General features: G+C 36.9%; 1 protein-coding gene across 6 annotated transcripts in view; it reads left to right on the forward strand.

Moving 5' to 3' along the window:
* KIF14 (kinesin family member 14) overlaps nucleotides 1-14,479 on the forward strand; it is a 64,461-nt gene extending 49,982 nt beyond the window's left edge. For 5 of the 6 annotated variants that reach the window (XM_072648272.1, XM_072648270.1, XM_072648271.1 and 2 more), the window contains exons 29-31: nucleotides 8,225-8,299; nucleotides 9,883-10,021; nucleotides 11,941-14,479. In XM_072648272.1, coding sequence (XP_072504373.1) covers nucleotides 8,225-8,299; nucleotides 9,883-10,021; nucleotides 11,941-12,332 — 606 coding nt within the window. In that variant the 3' untranslated portion in view covers nucleotides 12,333-14,479. The remainder of the gene's footprint in view (nucleotides 1-8,224; nucleotides 8,300-9,882; nucleotides 10,022-11,940) is intronic. The other variant, XM_072648274.1, reaches the window with a different exon arrangement.
* Nucleotides 14,480-16,778: the final 2,299 nt, after the last annotated feature.

Here is a 16,778-nt window from a genome sequence, read left to right on the forward strand (position 1 = left end):
CCAGGTGTCCCTCTGTAAACACAAGCACCCCAACATACACAGGAGGGCCTGCTAACACAGGTTCTTTGATCTCCTTTTCTAAATGGAAGGGCAGCTTTTGAGGGGTCAACAATTACTTTAATCAAACACATGGATCATTCATTTAGTTCAGGGGAAAAAGTCAGCACCCTGAACTTCAGAGAAAATATAGAGAAATGAAGCTCAACAGACAGTGCTTCCAACTGCCTGACAGTAAGCAATACATACATTGCAAATCAACAGACAAATAATTGTCTGACCATACATACAGTTAGCAGAGGGAGAAAAACTAACATCTGAGTTTTCTTTTTTTTTAAATTTTTTTAGTTTTATTTTTTAAAATTAATTAGTTTGTTTTCAGTTTTCAACAATCACTTCCATAAGTCTTAAATTTTCTTTCTCTCTCTTCCTCCTCCCTCCTCGAGATGGCTTACAATCTTATATGGGTTCTACACATACATTCTTATTAAACACATTTTCACATTAGTCATGTTGCATAGAAGAATTAAAATGAATGGGAGAAACTATGAGAAAAAACAAAACATAACACAAGAGAAAAGAGTCTGCTTCATTCTGCGTTCCAGTTCCATAGTTCTTTTACTGGATGTGGATGGTATTTTGCCTCAAGAATCCTTTAGGAATGTTTTAGGCCCTTGCATTACTGTGGAATGGCTAAGTCTGTCAGAAACAGTCCTCACACACTGTGGTTGTTACTGTGTACAATGTTCTCTTGGTTCTGCCCATTTCACTCAGCATCAGTTCATATAAGGCCTTCTAGGCCTCTCTGAAGTCCTCCTGTTGATCCTTTCTTATAGCATAATAGTATTCCATTACATTCATATACCATAACTTGTTCAACATCCCCTTGATTTCCAGTTCTTGGCCACCACAAAGAGAGCTGCTGTAAATATTTTTGTACATGTGGGACCTTGCAGATGACATGATGATATACTTAGAGAATCAAGTTAAAAACTACTTGAAATAATAAACAACTTTGGCAGAGTTGCAGGTTACAAAATAAACCCACATAAATCATCAGTATTTCTTTATATTACTAACAAAACCCAAGAGCATGAGATAGAAATCCCATTTAAAGCTACAGTCGACACTACAAAATATTTGGGAGTCTACTTGCCAAAACAAACCCAGGAACTGTATGAACACAATTATAAAATACTTTTTGCACAAATAAAGTCAGATCTAAGTAATTGGAAAAACATCAGTTGCTTGTGGGTAGGCCAAGCTAATATAATAAAAATGACAATTCTACCTAAATTAATTTACTTATTCAGTACCATACCAATCAAACTACCAGAAAATTATTTTATAAAGCTAGAAAAATATCAAAATTCATCTGAAAGAGCAAAAGATCCAGAATATCAAGGGAATTAATGAAAAGAAATGCTAGGGAAGGTGGCCTAGCCCTACCAGATCTCAAATTGTATTATAAAGCAGCAGTCATCAAAACCACTTGGTACTGGCTAAGAAATAGAGAGGTAGATCAATGGAATAAATTAGACACAGTAGTCAATGAATACAGCACTCTACTGTTTGATAAACCCAAGGACCCCAGCTTCTGGGATGAGAACTCACTGTTTGACAAAAACTGCTGGGAAGACTGGATGTGTGGCAGAAAGTGGGAATAGACCAATGCCTGACACTGTACACAAAAATAAAGTCCAAATGGATACATGATCTAGGTATAAAGGCTGACACAATAAACAAATTAGGGGAGCAAGAAATAGTGTATTTGTCAGATTTATGGAGAATGGGGAAATTTTTGACCAAACAAGAGATAGAGAACATTATGAAGTGCAAAATGGGTAATGAAATTGAAAAGGTTTTGCACAAACAAACCCAATGCAGCCAAGATTAGGAGAGAAGCAGAAAACTGGGAAAGAATTTTGGCAGCTAGTGTCTGTGATAAAGGCCTCATTTCTAAAACATAGAGAACTGAGTCAAATGTACAAGAATACAAGTCATTCCCTAATTGGTTAAATGGTCAAAGGATATGAAAAGGGAGTTTTCAGAGTTAGAAATTAAAGCTATCTAAAGTCACATAAAAAATGCTCTAAATCACTATTGATTAGAGAGATGCAAATCAAAACAACTCTGAGGTACCACACCACACCTATCAGATTGGCTAACATGACAAAACAGGAAGATGACAAAAAGGAAGATGATAAATGTTGGAGAAGATGTGGGAGAGTTGGAACACTAATTCCTTGTTGGTGGAGCTGTGGGCTGATCCAGCCATTCTGGAGAGCAATTTGAAACTATGGCCAAAGAGCTACAAAAATGTGCACACCCTTTGACCCAGCCATATCACTTCTAGGACTGTATCTCAACATCTGGGTTTTCAAAGCTGGGGTCTGCTTAGCGGCTTCCTGGGAGTGTCATGTGCCACACAAACGTTCCAAAAACTAAGCCTCCGAGTGACAAACACGCCTCCTAGTCTTTATACACTTTTCAGAGCCTGAGGGCATCACAGCCCTTGAGAACTATTGCCTCATTAACAAAATGCATGGGCCTTCCTACAAATCTTCCTAAATCAAACTCCCCTTAATAGGCAGGCCCATTAATGGGTGGGGAAGATCTTTAATCATATTAAAATAATTAACAATACAAATACATATACTGTTTCTATTTAAAGACTTGATTAATTCAATCAGAAGTACTTGATTATACTAACATAAAAATAGCAAAAGATCCTACTTTGCTTGCATCATACCCTCATCCTTAAAAAAAACCCTTAACTCTCCCCTACAAAATATTCAAACTGATAGCCTACAAATCTCCATTTCATATCTAAATTCTTAGAAAAGACCATTGTCTTCCATTGTCTTCACTTTCCTTTCAGTCACTTTGAATTCTGTCCTCTCACCTTACCAGTGAGCTGAATCTTCTCTCCAAATGTTACCAGTGATCTCTTAATTGCCACATCAGTTAGCCTTTTCTCAATTCTCATCCTTCTTGATTTTTCTGTATCATTTGATATCATTGGATTACCTTTTCCTTCTGAGTGCTGTCTTCCTTTTTGAATTTCTATGACACTGTTGTCCCTTGGGTTCTTTTCCTACTTGTCTAATAACTCCTCTTTCTCTCTGCTGTATCATCATGTATATCACACACTCTAATTTTAGTGTATTTTTTTTTATCAGCTTTGCTTTCCCCCTCTCAATCCACTTCTCTCTCCTATTCCCTCCCTCTCCTCACCTTATCTACTCCCATCTCTATGCATATGATCCCCAGTCCTCTCTATAGTCGTTTTGTCGTTCAGACATTTTTCAGTTGTGTCTAGTTCTTTGTGGCTCTGTTTGGGGTTTTCTTAGTCTTAGTCCAGAACTAAATCAACTCCCTATTGGATATTTGTAACTGAATGTCCTGTAGGCATTTCAGGCTTCCACTCCCCAAAGTGCTATTTCTCTCTCCCCTCCCCCAATCCTCTTCTGACCTTGCCTGTCATGGTCAAAAACACTCCCATTGTCCCAGTTATTCAGGCTTTCTATCTCAGTGTCTTAGTGTCTTCTTTCTCCTTGACCCCACATAGCCAGTCAGTTGCCAAGTCTTTTTGATTCTGTTTCCACATCTCTTGCATGTTCCCTTCTTTCCATTCTCATAGCCACCACCCTAGTTCAGGCTCTCATCTCTTGCCTATGTTATTGCAATAGTGTCTTAAGGAGTTTTTTTGCCTTAAATCTCTCTCTCCAGTCTATCTTCCGCAGAACTGCCAAAGTGATTCCTAAAGCTTGGGCCTGAACATAACGCTCCTTTAATGTCTCCCTCTAATTCTAGAATCCTATACAAATTCTATTTTTGCCATTTAAGGCCCTTTACAAACTGTTTCTAGTCCAACTTTTTAGCCTTTTTATGCTTTACACACTCTTGACAATTTGGTCCAGTGTGTTCCTCACACCTGACACTTTGTCTTGCTTTTGTGTGGGCTATGCTCTATGCTCCCTCTTCACCTCCATTTCTTTCCTAGTTTTCTTCAAACCAAGTGGTCAAACACCCTGTGCTTCAATGTACTGACAGAAAATCCATTCCCTCTCAAGGCAGCCTGTTTCACTTTTGGATGAGTATAATTGTTAGGAAATGTTTCCTTGAATTAGCCCCAACTCTGCTTCTCTAGCTTGTACGCTCCTAGTTCTTTCGCGTGGGCCCAAGCAGGACAAGTCTCTTACCTCCCAATTTTATACCTCCAAACCCTTCTACATCATTCTCCATTCTCTCCTCCTTTATTATAGTCACCTGTGAGGAACTAACCCTTCTCCTTATCAAGGTTAGTTCCTCTCCTTGAGTGCTTGGTAACATCTTTTCTGGTTCCTGGAGGAGCCAGTCCTTTGGATCATCCCTGTTTCTTGTCTTCTTTTTCCTTATCTAATGGCACCTTACCTATTGCCTACAAACATGCCTAGGTTTCCCCAGCCTTAAATTTTTGTACTAGAGTCTGCCTTCCCCTTAAGCTACGTATGCTACTAATATAAAGGTAGAGAAGCACACATGTTGAAAATGTATGACCTAAGGATAAATTCTTGATTTTTGATTACTGGAAAGCCTTACTTAGTCTCTAGCAAGCATATTTTCCTGTACAAGAGGTCATGTCATGCTGCTTGAAGACTGTTTCTCAGGTATCTTTCTTTAGTGTGTCTCTCTTTTCATATGTATAGCTTCTTGGACTCTCTCCTCTTAGCTAAATACCTTTTTTTCCCATTAGTCTCAGCTTTCTAGTGACTTGAGTGTGGAGGGAGGGGTGTGTAGCACATCCTCTGGGTTCGTTTCACCTTTACTTTTTCTTCTCTCTAGTATAGTTTAAGGGTCTGCCTGAGCCTGGAGTCCTACACTGCTGACCTGGCCTGAACAACTGTTGATATTTCTCCCATTATTTAAGCCCCCAGGGGTGTGGTTTGCTTGTTTGGTTAGTCGCTCTGTTACCTTGACTCAATTAAAGGGAAATTTGTACCTGATAAATAGATGACAGACAGCATATAGACAATTCTGTTTACACATTTTTTAAATCTATTCACTTTTCTTTGAGGCTGAGGTAATGTCTAGCATTTCCCTCATCTATCACTCCAGTAACCCCATTGAAAGGAGAGGTAAGATTAGTCTGATGTGCCCTATTCTAGATGAAAACATGTAAATTCTTAATCATCATTCTCCTTTCTAGGTAACAAACTATCCTTTTAATAATATGTTCTAGAGAAGTAGTGTCTTGTCAGATTCAGAATGAGAAAGACCTGGATTCAAGTCATTCCTTCTTTCCCTGAGTCCCTGCTTCCCCCTTAGCCCCCAGTTTAATTGGCTACATGACCCGAGGCAAGTTATCTAACTTCTCAGTGCCCAGGACAATGATTTAACACTGTAAGTTGCAGAACAGTTGTTGATTTGTATTAGTATATGAAGCTTCCCTCTAGGAATTGCTAATAATAAACAATAGCTAACATTCATCTAGTATCAAGCACTATACTAAGCCCTTTGCAATTATTATCTTATTCCGTCTTCACAGTGACCCTGAGAGGTAGGTGCTATTATTAACTTCATTTTACAAATAAGGAAACTAAGGCAGACAGAAGTTAAGTGACTTGCTAAAGGTCACACAGCTGGTATGTGTCTGAGGTCAGATTTGAACTCAGGTCTACCTGACTCTCCAAGCCCAGAACTTTTTCTACCGTGCCACTAACTGCCTCTGCATGTATTGGTGCTATCATAGGTATGAACTAATAACAATGTATCTTCCAAAATTTTGCCTAGGCTCAAAATTAAGCTCCTGGATTTATTTATAGTTTGCAGATTTTACTCTTTTTCCCTTTTTGAGCATCGGGTCATAACTTGTTTTTCTCCAGTCAGGTGACCTCTCTCCCTTCTGTTCTTCTGTGCTTTCAGATATTGCTGACAGTGACTCAGCAATCACAGCTGCAGATTCTTTCAGTGCCCTGGGACATAATTCATCTGAGTTAGGTTACTAAAACTCCTCAAGGGCAGCTGACCGTTCCTTACCTGCTTTGGGCTTCATCTCCTATTAACTTTTTAAATTTTGTCCTTTCCAGTTTAAAGATCTTTCTTCTTGGAAGGGAAAAGAGGAAATAAGGTTCTGCATTCTCTCCATCAGTCAATGTCACCATCTTAGTCACCTCACATAGGTTTGATTTTCCTCTTTCTCTGTGAAGCTCTTTTTGATTGTTTTTTTTGTGATGACCAGCCCAAGCTATTTCTGAGCTTTAGGGCTTCTGGCCCTGTCCTGGCAGGATTGTGCCATCTTTCATCTTTTTTACCTGCCCTTCTTCTCATCTATTCATTTCTTTTTAGAATTCAAGTTGGTCAGTGAATTTCCTGTGCACATACTTCATTTTCTTTAAACAGATTCCCGTTTTTTCCTCACTAAGATTGCTTTTTGTTTTATTTTCCAGATTTCATTCTTAAGAATTTGTCATCTCTCTTGGGTTGATTTCCCCTGCAGATTTTTTACCATAAAGTCAGACTGATCTGTTTTCCTGAATTTTCTGGAGTCTCCCCAAAACATCTAGACTCTGTCTTTCATATAGGTAGTCAGGTCAAGAAGCATTTAATGCTTACTATGTGCCAGGCATTGTGGTGACAGAGTCAGAGAAGGGAAGTGAGCATATATGAGAGATATTCCGAAGGTAGAATTGATAGGCATTGGCAACAGATGGAATATGGGAAGTGAGAGAGTGAGGAGCTGGGGAGGACATCTTGGTTGTGAGCTTGGGTGATAGAAGAATGGTGGTACTCTCAACAGGGATATTTGGAAAAGGGGAGCATTTAGGGAAGAAGATAATGGCTTCTCTCTCCTTCTGTATCACGAATTCTAAGATGGTGTAGTCACTTTCAACACCTAACACTCTTCCTTGATGGTCAGAATCAGCTTCAAAATAGCCATTTACTTTGTCACTTCCACTACCTTCTTAAGGATAACTAAGAATTAATTAACTACTCAGCTTTTGCAGAGAAAGGACTTCAACAAATCTTTGTTTAACTGAAATCTTCACTTACTGTTCCGTAGGGTGTCCTAAAAGTCATAGTCATGGACTGAACTAAAACTTTTGGAACACCCAGTTCTTCACGTATTCTGTAGTATACTCCCACAATTATATCACTTTCATTTCTCCCTCTATTAATTTCTACCTATTTTTAGCATATTTTCTTCTCCTTGTAGTGAGTTTTCTCATAAGAATATAATTGCTTACTGTATATTATTTCTTCAGCCTTCTTCTTCTTTATCTCTTTTTTCCTTTTGAATAGGGGATACCCTTCACGAGCCATGGTCGAGGCATGGGTACCATTTCATCAACTCCCACTGACGGCTGGGAGTTCAAATTTGCCTCTTTGCATTAGGATTTCTAGTTTTGACCAAGACATGGTCAAATTAATTAGGGCAATTAATAAAGGACACAAATTCATGTACTAGATTAAAAGTTGAGTAGATATTTAAAACTACTACTTATATTGATTCTCCCAAGATATTAAAGAACCAGAAGACGGTCTCCAGTTTTTGGGTTTTTTTTAGTGAATTCTTTATAGAAGATTTAGTGAAGAATATAGAAAGGAATTGCATGGATGGAGAGAAAGGATGGATGGAGGAGTTGTGGTCTGCGTTAAAGGAGCAAGCGTCCCATACTGAGATTGTAGATCTATTAAATCATCAAAGTATCAACATCACATTGAATATGATTCAGAATGAGTGGTCCGTGTATTGGGAATTGGAAGTCTTCATTATGTAGTGATTTGGGTTGCAGCAATAGTTGTAACAGTATTGGTCCTGTTCAATCATCTATTTTTTCTTTCCTAGTTTAAGTGTCATGTCTGAACTAGATGATCTAGCATAGAATGATAAAATAAAATTGACAAATGTTTACCAAAATAAATAAAAAATATAATACAAAACAAATGATGTTATTTTGTGGTTTTCTAAGTCAGTATGCAATATGTTGGAGCTAGACACCTCTGGTTTAGCCTAACCCTCTATTATTACGGATTGAGGTAACTGAGCCTAGGAAAAGTAAGGTGCTTTATGCAAAGTCACGCAACATTTGAAAACCTAGACTAGACCTGATAGGGCCTGATTTCCTGGCTGATGGGTTTTGTTTTAGTTTTATTCCACCAACATCATCTCCTTCCAGGTAAAGAATCCATGATCATGTAGTTCTTATGATTTCTATATCTAAATACTACAGTTCTTTTATAGGTTATAGAAAAGATGAAAAGTAATGCTGTGGCATTGATCAGATCTTTTGGAAATACCATTGCTGACTGGAAAAAGGTAAGAGAAACTTTACATTTCTCTCATCAAATAATTTATTTCAATTGATTTTCTTTTTTATTTAATTGAAGCATAATTTTTTTAACCTTCCTGAATTGCTTCTGCTCAACAGTTTTAAATACATAGCATGAATCTAGAAGGAATATCAGTCAAGGATAATAATTTCCTACCTATGTATAGTATTTCAGTCAGCTTTTTTCTGCAAAGAAATAATTGGATAAAAAAGGGAATTGTGAATAATATATGTGTCTAAAGAGAGCATAAGTGAGTTAGGAAAAGCATTAAATTCTTTCCCACGTCATAAACAAAGATGGAAAAGCATAAATTGATTGTGGAATGATGTATTAATAAGGAGATTATAGATTGACACTTGGTTTTTTTAAAGAACACATACATGTTAGCAATAGGACTTACAGATTCCATCAAAATATGTGTTTAAGAAAAAACTCGATACTAAACACATATATGTATTGTTATATATGCTATTTAATCTGTTGAAAGTACTCTGGGAAAATAAAAGATTTAATAGAAATGACTATTCTATAAAGCCATAGAACAGAAAAGCAGTGGTAAAAATAGGATTCTTAGCAGTTAGGATGGAAACGTTATCTACCTTGGGTACTAAGAGTTCAGGGCTTGAGCATGGACACAGATGAAAGTCCTTCTTGATCTGGAACCAAGAGCCCTCACTATATGACCTAGAAAATGTAAATCTGACTCCAGTCATGTAGTTAGCTAAACTTATTGAACATTTGGACTCATTTCTTGGAACTATCCCTGAGGATAAGAATAAGTAGCTACCCCTATAATGGTTCTTCAGGAATTTGTGATTTCACTTCCTGCCAGACAGCAGGTGACCCAGTGCCTGAGCAGTGGCCCTAATGTCAGGAAGACCTGACTTCACATATAAACTCAGATACCTACTAGCTGTATGGCCCTGGGCAAGTCACTTCATTTCAGTCTGCCTCAATTTCCTTGTCTATAAAATAGAGATAATAATAGCACCTACCTCTCAATACTTAATCTTCTCTGGGCCTCTACTTCTTCTCTGTCAAATGATGGGATTGGATTAGTCCATCTTTAAGGTCTCTACCAGCTCCAATATTGTGTTTCTCTGTAAATGCACATGGGAAGTTTATGTTAAATTGATCTGTCTCATATTAAATTTTTATAAAGATCATAAGACCTCAGTTGATTCAGATTGGTTTAGTAGGTGTCTAACAAGTGTCATCTTGTAATAATAAAGACTTCCTTGCCAGGTCAGTAGCAAAGTTATCTTTTCATTATCTCTGCATTCTGCCACTAATCCTTCTCCATTTTTTCGTTCAAGACAACTTTTTTGTTACATAATAACATAAAAGAGCTTAGTTTAAATTTTAAGAGGGACTTCTCATTTCATTTGAAGCATAGCTTTATAATTATATCTTGATATTTCATAACATTAAAAGTATTGTTGCAAAATTTGATTTCAAAACCTCTTAACATAGTGATAAGATTACAGCCATTGAAAGTCATTCTGATAAAGTTTTACTGCTTTGTGATTCTACTGCATATTTTAAATAAACTTTGCTTTATAAATACAGAAGGATTTTAGAGTTCAAGTTAAAGAAGAGGAGTCAGTATGTCAAGATGCGGAGACACTAATTAATCTTGCTACAGAATTCTTGAAGTTGAAGCATTGCCTAGAGCAAATGAGTCAGATTGTTATTTCTGCAATGAAAGGTATTTACCCCAAGTGAGATTCATTGTTTTATCAAAACCACTTATTGTAGGCACACAGGTCTTCCACTTTCATTAGCACTTTCAGTTGTAGCTGACTCTGGCTTATCATCTTCATCAACTTAAGTTCAACTGTAGTAACTGACATAATTGACATAATAGTAATTGATAGCCATTTCCACTTCAACATTTAATTTATTTATCACCTGCTACTTATCTCTCTTATCTTCAAAAACCCTGGCTTTAACTCTGCAACATCTTCAAGCTTTTGCTCTACACTTCACTCCTGAAAAAATAGGGGAAATTGTGGCCTCTGCTTCCTTACTATGCATGTTTTCTTCAATTTACTGTACTTTGGCTTTTTATTCTACCGTTTTACTAAAATTATTTCTAAAAGTCACTAGTAAATTCTTAAAATGTTAAATATGTTAGTTTTGGGTGTTTTTTTTTTTCCAACCTTCATCCTGCTTGACTTTGGCAGCATTTAATGCTGTTGACAACTCATTTTCCTGCATCTTTTCTCATCAATTGACATCTGTGATAGTGCTCTCTTGGTTTTCTCCTGCCTATCTGACTGTTTCCTTTTTGCCTCTTCTGGTTTATAAGTCGTGGACTTCCCCCAGAGCTCAGTCCTTGCGGATGAATCCCAAATGTATGCATGTAGTCGTACAGCTACTAACCAGGCATATCTCCCTGGGTGTCCTACCAATGCCTCAAATTCCAAATGTCCAAAACTACTAAGTTTCTCTCCTCTTGAACCTGTCCCTCCTCTTCACTTCCCTGTTTCTGTTGGTGGCACTGACATCCTTCCAGTCACCCAAGCTCCTGACCTCAGTATTCTCTTTGGTTCTTCTTTCCCCTCATCTTCTCTTTCCGTTCAGTTGCCAGTTCCACTGTAACATTTCTCAGTTGTGCCTCCGTGTTTTCACTCATGTTGTCAGTACTAGGTTAGACTTTCACCTCTCACTTGGTCTATCATCATGTTCTCATTGGTCTTCCTGCCTCCATTTTGTTTGGTAATCTTCCCTAATGCACTCCCCTGCTTAGAAATCTTCAGTGGTTTACTAATCTGGAGCAGAGGTGTTCCCCATACACACAGTGCCGGGCCTTATGCAGCCCATAATATTGCCAAATGCCACTAAAACCAGATTACAATCAAGAAATATTTAGCAAAATAAATAAAAATACAGTAAACTGTAGATAATGTTTAATATATAGCTTTCTAAGTCAATATGCACCTGCAGTGTTCCATATGTAGTTTAGTGGCCTCATTTTTGTTTGAGTTTGACACCACTGGCCTATAGGATAAAATACAAACTCCTCTTCCTGGTAGTTAAAACCCTCCATGACATGACTTTGGTCTACATTCTCAGCTTTATTTGCCATTATGCCCCTTCACATATCAGCATTCCAGTAAAACTAGACTGCTAGTCTAGCCTCCACCTGACACCTCTCACCTCAGTGCATTCATCCAGGCTGTCCTTCAATGTCTAGAGTATACTCAGTCCTCTTTTCTGCCTTTCAGAATCTTTTTCTTCCTTAGGTGTTCAGCTTAAGTATTACCTACACTTTGAAGTATAGGGATGATGTGAACTAAGTCTGGGTATTAATTAGGACACTTAATGATTTCTACTCAGATTGTAAAAGTTCACATAGTTAAAGGTGGCTATGGAATGACTTGTACTTCAAAGACAGAAATTACTAGTTAGGAAGGAATAGTCCTTGCTAACAAATAAATAATATTTAATAAATCCTGGTTAACCAATAAAACTAATAACAAGGAATATTCTCTCCCTCAGTTTGAAATGCTTTTGATATACTCACCTTATATTTGACCTAAAAGAAAATTGCTATCATAAAAGTTTAGAAATACCTAGAAAAATTAAGGATTGATTAGTTTGCTTTTTTTCCCCCCTGTATAGGATTAGGATCCTCCAGTGATGTTATTCTGCTCAAGAATTGTGTTAAAGACATTTGCAATTTGTCCAGGCATTTTATTGGTAACTTCAGTCTGTTTGCAACACTTTCTGATTTAACAAACACTTATGATGATAGAATATCTGATGCTGCCTCCAGGGAATTACAGTCTCTGGCCAAATCACTCCTTTTGGATTTTGAATCTGGAGAAATATTTGACTTGTTAAAACCTGAGGAAGTATCTGAACAGAATAGTAAAGATGAAGAAAAACATAAACTAACAGGAACTGAATCTACTACAAGTAAAGGTGTACCAAAACGTGTCTATAAACTCCAGGCTCCATCTTCTACTCTTTGCACAGGGGAACTTTCACCCAGTAATATTCAGTGGGTATAAACTCATATATGTGTATATATTTTGCAACTACACAAGAATGAAAAAGAACTTGATAAACCACTTTGTTAATATAGGAGGAAGTTTTGCATTAAGAAAAAAAGCTTAGTACCTCATAGAAGTTTATAACATATCAGTTAACATTATATTGGGCCTGCAGAACACCTTTATCATATTAAAGTATTATGGAATACTTATTTTAAAAGAAATAAATGTATGTTTGTGATACCCACAAAGCCACTTGACAATTTTCCCCCTGATAAATCATCAGGTACATCAAAAATGACCTATTTAACAAGCACTTAGTTAATTGTGGGTTCTTGCAATATCATAAACAAAATCCCCAAATATTTATGACAAAATGAAATAAGGAATCCAAGACCAACTGTGTGGTCGTGTCTTTAGCCTTTGATGGAATTATATTGCTTTGAGGTGCTAGGAGTTTGAGGTTTTGATACTAGCTATTAACTGGAATACCCAGTCACTGATTCATTAGCAATATTTACTGGTTCCCTCAACGTGGGAAAATCTGAACAACTGGTGAAATGCGTATGTATATCTTTTCAGCTAAGAAGGGTTTGTGAAAACCTGAAAATAACGGGAATATGCCTTTTAAGGGGGTTGCTAATGGGAACTTAGCTCTGGTAATTTAAATTGCCTTGTAGTTATTCTTCTTCTTAAGGGCTTGCATAATTTTTTAAATAGAATACTCAGGGGTTTTCCTAATTCTCCCTAGCTGTAAAGACAATTATCAAAATATATGTACTTAATGTTCTCACTTCATTAGACTCTAATGATTTCCTCCTAGCCCTTACTAAGTGTCAGTGTTTAGGCAAGCAGTAGGAACAAATTTTCTGTCATATTTGCTTTTTAAAAGGTGTGCATGCCTATACAGTGTTTATAGGATGAATGATATTTATGAATGAAGGTAATGTCTGACTTTCAATCCAAGTAAGAAAAGATAGAATGTGTTTGTGCCTACATTTGTAGGACCCCTTATCTTGGTTAATCATTATCTTACATTTTCTCTTGATGACTTTAAAGTAGCTATAGGGTCAGAAGTAAAACTTTAGATACCATTTTCTGAAAAACTGAGAGGTTATGTCCAGTTCTTTATATCATCAGTGTTTACAATTAGTATTGGGTCTCATTTTGTCATAGAAAATGATGACAAATGAATCTTAGTTTCCTTAAGCAGTGCTTTAGTTAACTGAAAAAAAAAACCTGCTACTGAAAGAACCTAAGGAATCAGAGGTAGAACTTTTCACTGTTGGCACAGTTGTTTCATTATAGATTAAAAGAAGAATTTGTAGTTGGATGGAAACTGAAACCCTTGAGACACTTGGTCATGGGAGCAAGAAGGTCATTTAACTTGTAGGATCTTATGTAAAAGATGAAATTAAGTGTCTTTGAACTTGAGAAATGTGGACAATTTGTGTTTCTGTGTGGTTGGACTGAAAAATACCATTTTCATAACCTTGAACAGTTCCTGGAAAGTAATTCTTTTAAACAACACAAGCACTTTGCCTTTTTTTCCCTTTAAGTAATGGTATAGCACATTACTTGTCTTGAAGAAACTGGTTGTTTGGTATAATGCATCTATCTGATGATTGCTTTATTAATAGGAAACTTCCAATGAGCTTCTGCCGTCATACCTTAGTCATATGATCTGAATGTTATTTTCAGTATGTGCCAAATTGGATTGGCTTTTGTTGTATTTGAGCTGTATTTTTTTTCTAAACCTCCACATGATATTTTTTATGTGCTTTGTATTGTAATTTCACCTCCCAAGTTTTTCAGAAGTTTGGATATTTATGCATGCTTTATTTTTTTGCTTAGAAGTAGCAAGCATTTAGTGTGCCCTTTACAATATTAGCATAGAAATTTACTATTTCATATAACCTCTCTAAGGCAGGTTTTGTCTTCATGTTCATTATTTTAGTCTTTACCTCATCCTATCTAAACCTGGGACTATGTCAGTCAAAACTTTTTAAAGACTTTGTAAATCTTTTGTATGTATTTATATTCTCAAGTAATTGTCCTTATATTTGAATGTGCTTTGAAGCGTATATTTTGTTATTCAGAATCATGTGTGTAACTGTAAAATACAGTAACAAAAATTCTATTAATAAATTTTTTCTGGATCAGAAGTGTCACAATACTCAATTTTTCTATTTTATTAATGTCCATTTAGCCATTTCCCCAATTCATGATTGAAAATCATTTTCATTACTTCACCGTAATAACAATTGACTCTCTTAATTATGCATATAAACTCTAATGGGAGAGACAACATATGCATAAATGGGTATATACAATATAGAGAGCAGACAGAAGGAAACCTTAAAGGGGAAGGCACTATTAGCTGGAGGGATGAGAAAGACCTCCTGGAGGAGGTGACACTTGAGCTGAGTCTCAACAGAAGCCAGGGATCCACAAGGTAAAAGTTAGAAGGAAGAACAATCTAGGCATGGGAGGTGGCCGGTGCAACGAGATGGAGCATTGTAGGCTAGGAATGAGGCAGGAAGGTGACCAAGTAAGGCTAGACCATTGATTGTGTAGAGGGGAAAAATTTGAAGGGGAACCAGCTTTTGAAGAGCTTTAAGTGCCAAACAAAGGAGTTTATATTTGATCCCAGATGTAAAATGAAGCCATTAAAGCTGATTTGGAGATTTGAGGACAGCATGGCATAGCCCTGAGCTGTAGGAAAATCAGTTGGGCAGTTGTGTGAAAAATACATTGGAATGGGGAAGAGCCTTGAGGCAGGGAATCCAGTTAGAAATCTATTGCAGTTGTCCATATGAGAAGAGATGAAGGTCTGAACTAGTGTGTGAACGAAGACAGTAGAATATTTGTGAGAAATATTGAGAAAAAATGATAAGATTTGGTAATTGATTGAATAGGTGGAGTGAGAGAGGGGAATCTAAGATAACATTGAGGTTATAAACTTGGGTCACTAGAAGGATGGTAGTGCCCTTGATAGTGATAGGGAAGTCCAAGAGAAGGGTTGGTTTGGAGGGAAAGATAATGAAATCTCTTTTAGACATACTTAGTTTTAGATTCCTATAGATCATCTAGTTGGTAAGGTGAGTCAGGAGCTGAGGAAAGAGACTACAATTAAATCAATAAATCTTGGAATCATCTGCATAGAGATAATAACTGAACCTATGAGAGCTGATATCTTCCCATGAGAATATAGAGACAAAAAGAGAAGAGGGCCTAGGACAAAGCCTTGGGACACACCCACGTTTAGTGGCCGTGGCATCATATCAATAAACATTTATTAAGTGTCAAATATGTATTGTGCTAGGCTTTGGGGGTAATACAAAAACGTCCCTGACCTCAAAGAGTTTATAATCTATTACCTCAAAGAAAACTTAAAGGGGGGGAGGTAGGAGATGGGATGGAAAAAGTACCTGGGAGTTGGAAGTCAAAGTCCAAAATAAGTGCACCTGGGTAGGAAATGAGACATCACATTTATCTCCCCTCCTTAAATGGAGAATCAGGAATTCATAATTCCACCCTCCAATCAGAGGCAGAGGGTACCAATGAGGTGTGAGTACCAAGGCTGATGTAATCTTATAAGATGGTGAGGTTTCCCAGTGGTGAGTTTATGGGGGAAAGGAAAAGAAGTCAAAGAAATCCAAAGTGACTGCAGCCAGAGAAGTGGAAGTGGGCATGAAAGAAAATGTAGCAAAAGAACTTTAAAAGGGCCACATCAGGATGATATCAGAACGATGTGAAGTAGTATATGATTGTAATGGAATACTATAGTGCAGTAAGAAACTACTAGAAAGATGGCTTCAGAAAAACCTGGGAGGACGTATATAAATTGATGCAAAGTGAAGTGAACAGAACTAGAAAAACACTGTATACAGTAATGGCAGTATTATATGATCAGCTGTGAATGGTTTAGCTATTCTGATCAATACAATGATCCAAGAAAATTCTGAAAGACTTATAATGAAAAATGCTATCCACCTCCAGAGAAAGAACTGGTAGAATCTGAATGCAGATTGAAGAATAATTTTTTCACCTTCTTTTTCTTGTATTGGTTTAGTTTTTTTTCCTTTTTGCAACATGGCTAATATAGAAATAGGTTTTACATGATTTCACATGTATAACTGATATCATATTCCTTGCTTTGATAATGGGTGGGAGAGGAATGGGAACATAAAAAATCAGAACTCAAAGTTTTTGAAATGGATGTTAAAAATAAATTTTGAAAAAGAAGGATGTGAAGTGGTATGGAGGAAAGAATGGTGGGCAGGGGAAGGGTCACTAATGTCAAATGCTGAAGTCAGACAGGATTGAGATCAAGAAAATGTCATTAGAGTTGGCAGTTTGGCAAATTAACGATAATTTAAAGATTAATGATAAATTTGGAGAAAGCCATTTTGGTTGAAGAATGAGGTTGGAAGCCAGGTTGCAGAAGGGTTTGGGAGAAAG

This window comes from Notamacropus eugenii, chromosome 2 (genome assembly GCF_028372415.1).
Source record: "Notamacropus eugenii isolate mMacEug1 chromosome 2, mMacEug1.pri_v2, whole genome shotgun sequence".
In the NCBI taxonomy this organism is placed as follows: domain Eukaryota; kingdom Metazoa; phylum Chordata; class Mammalia; order Diprotodontia; family Macropodidae; genus Notamacropus; species Notamacropus eugenii.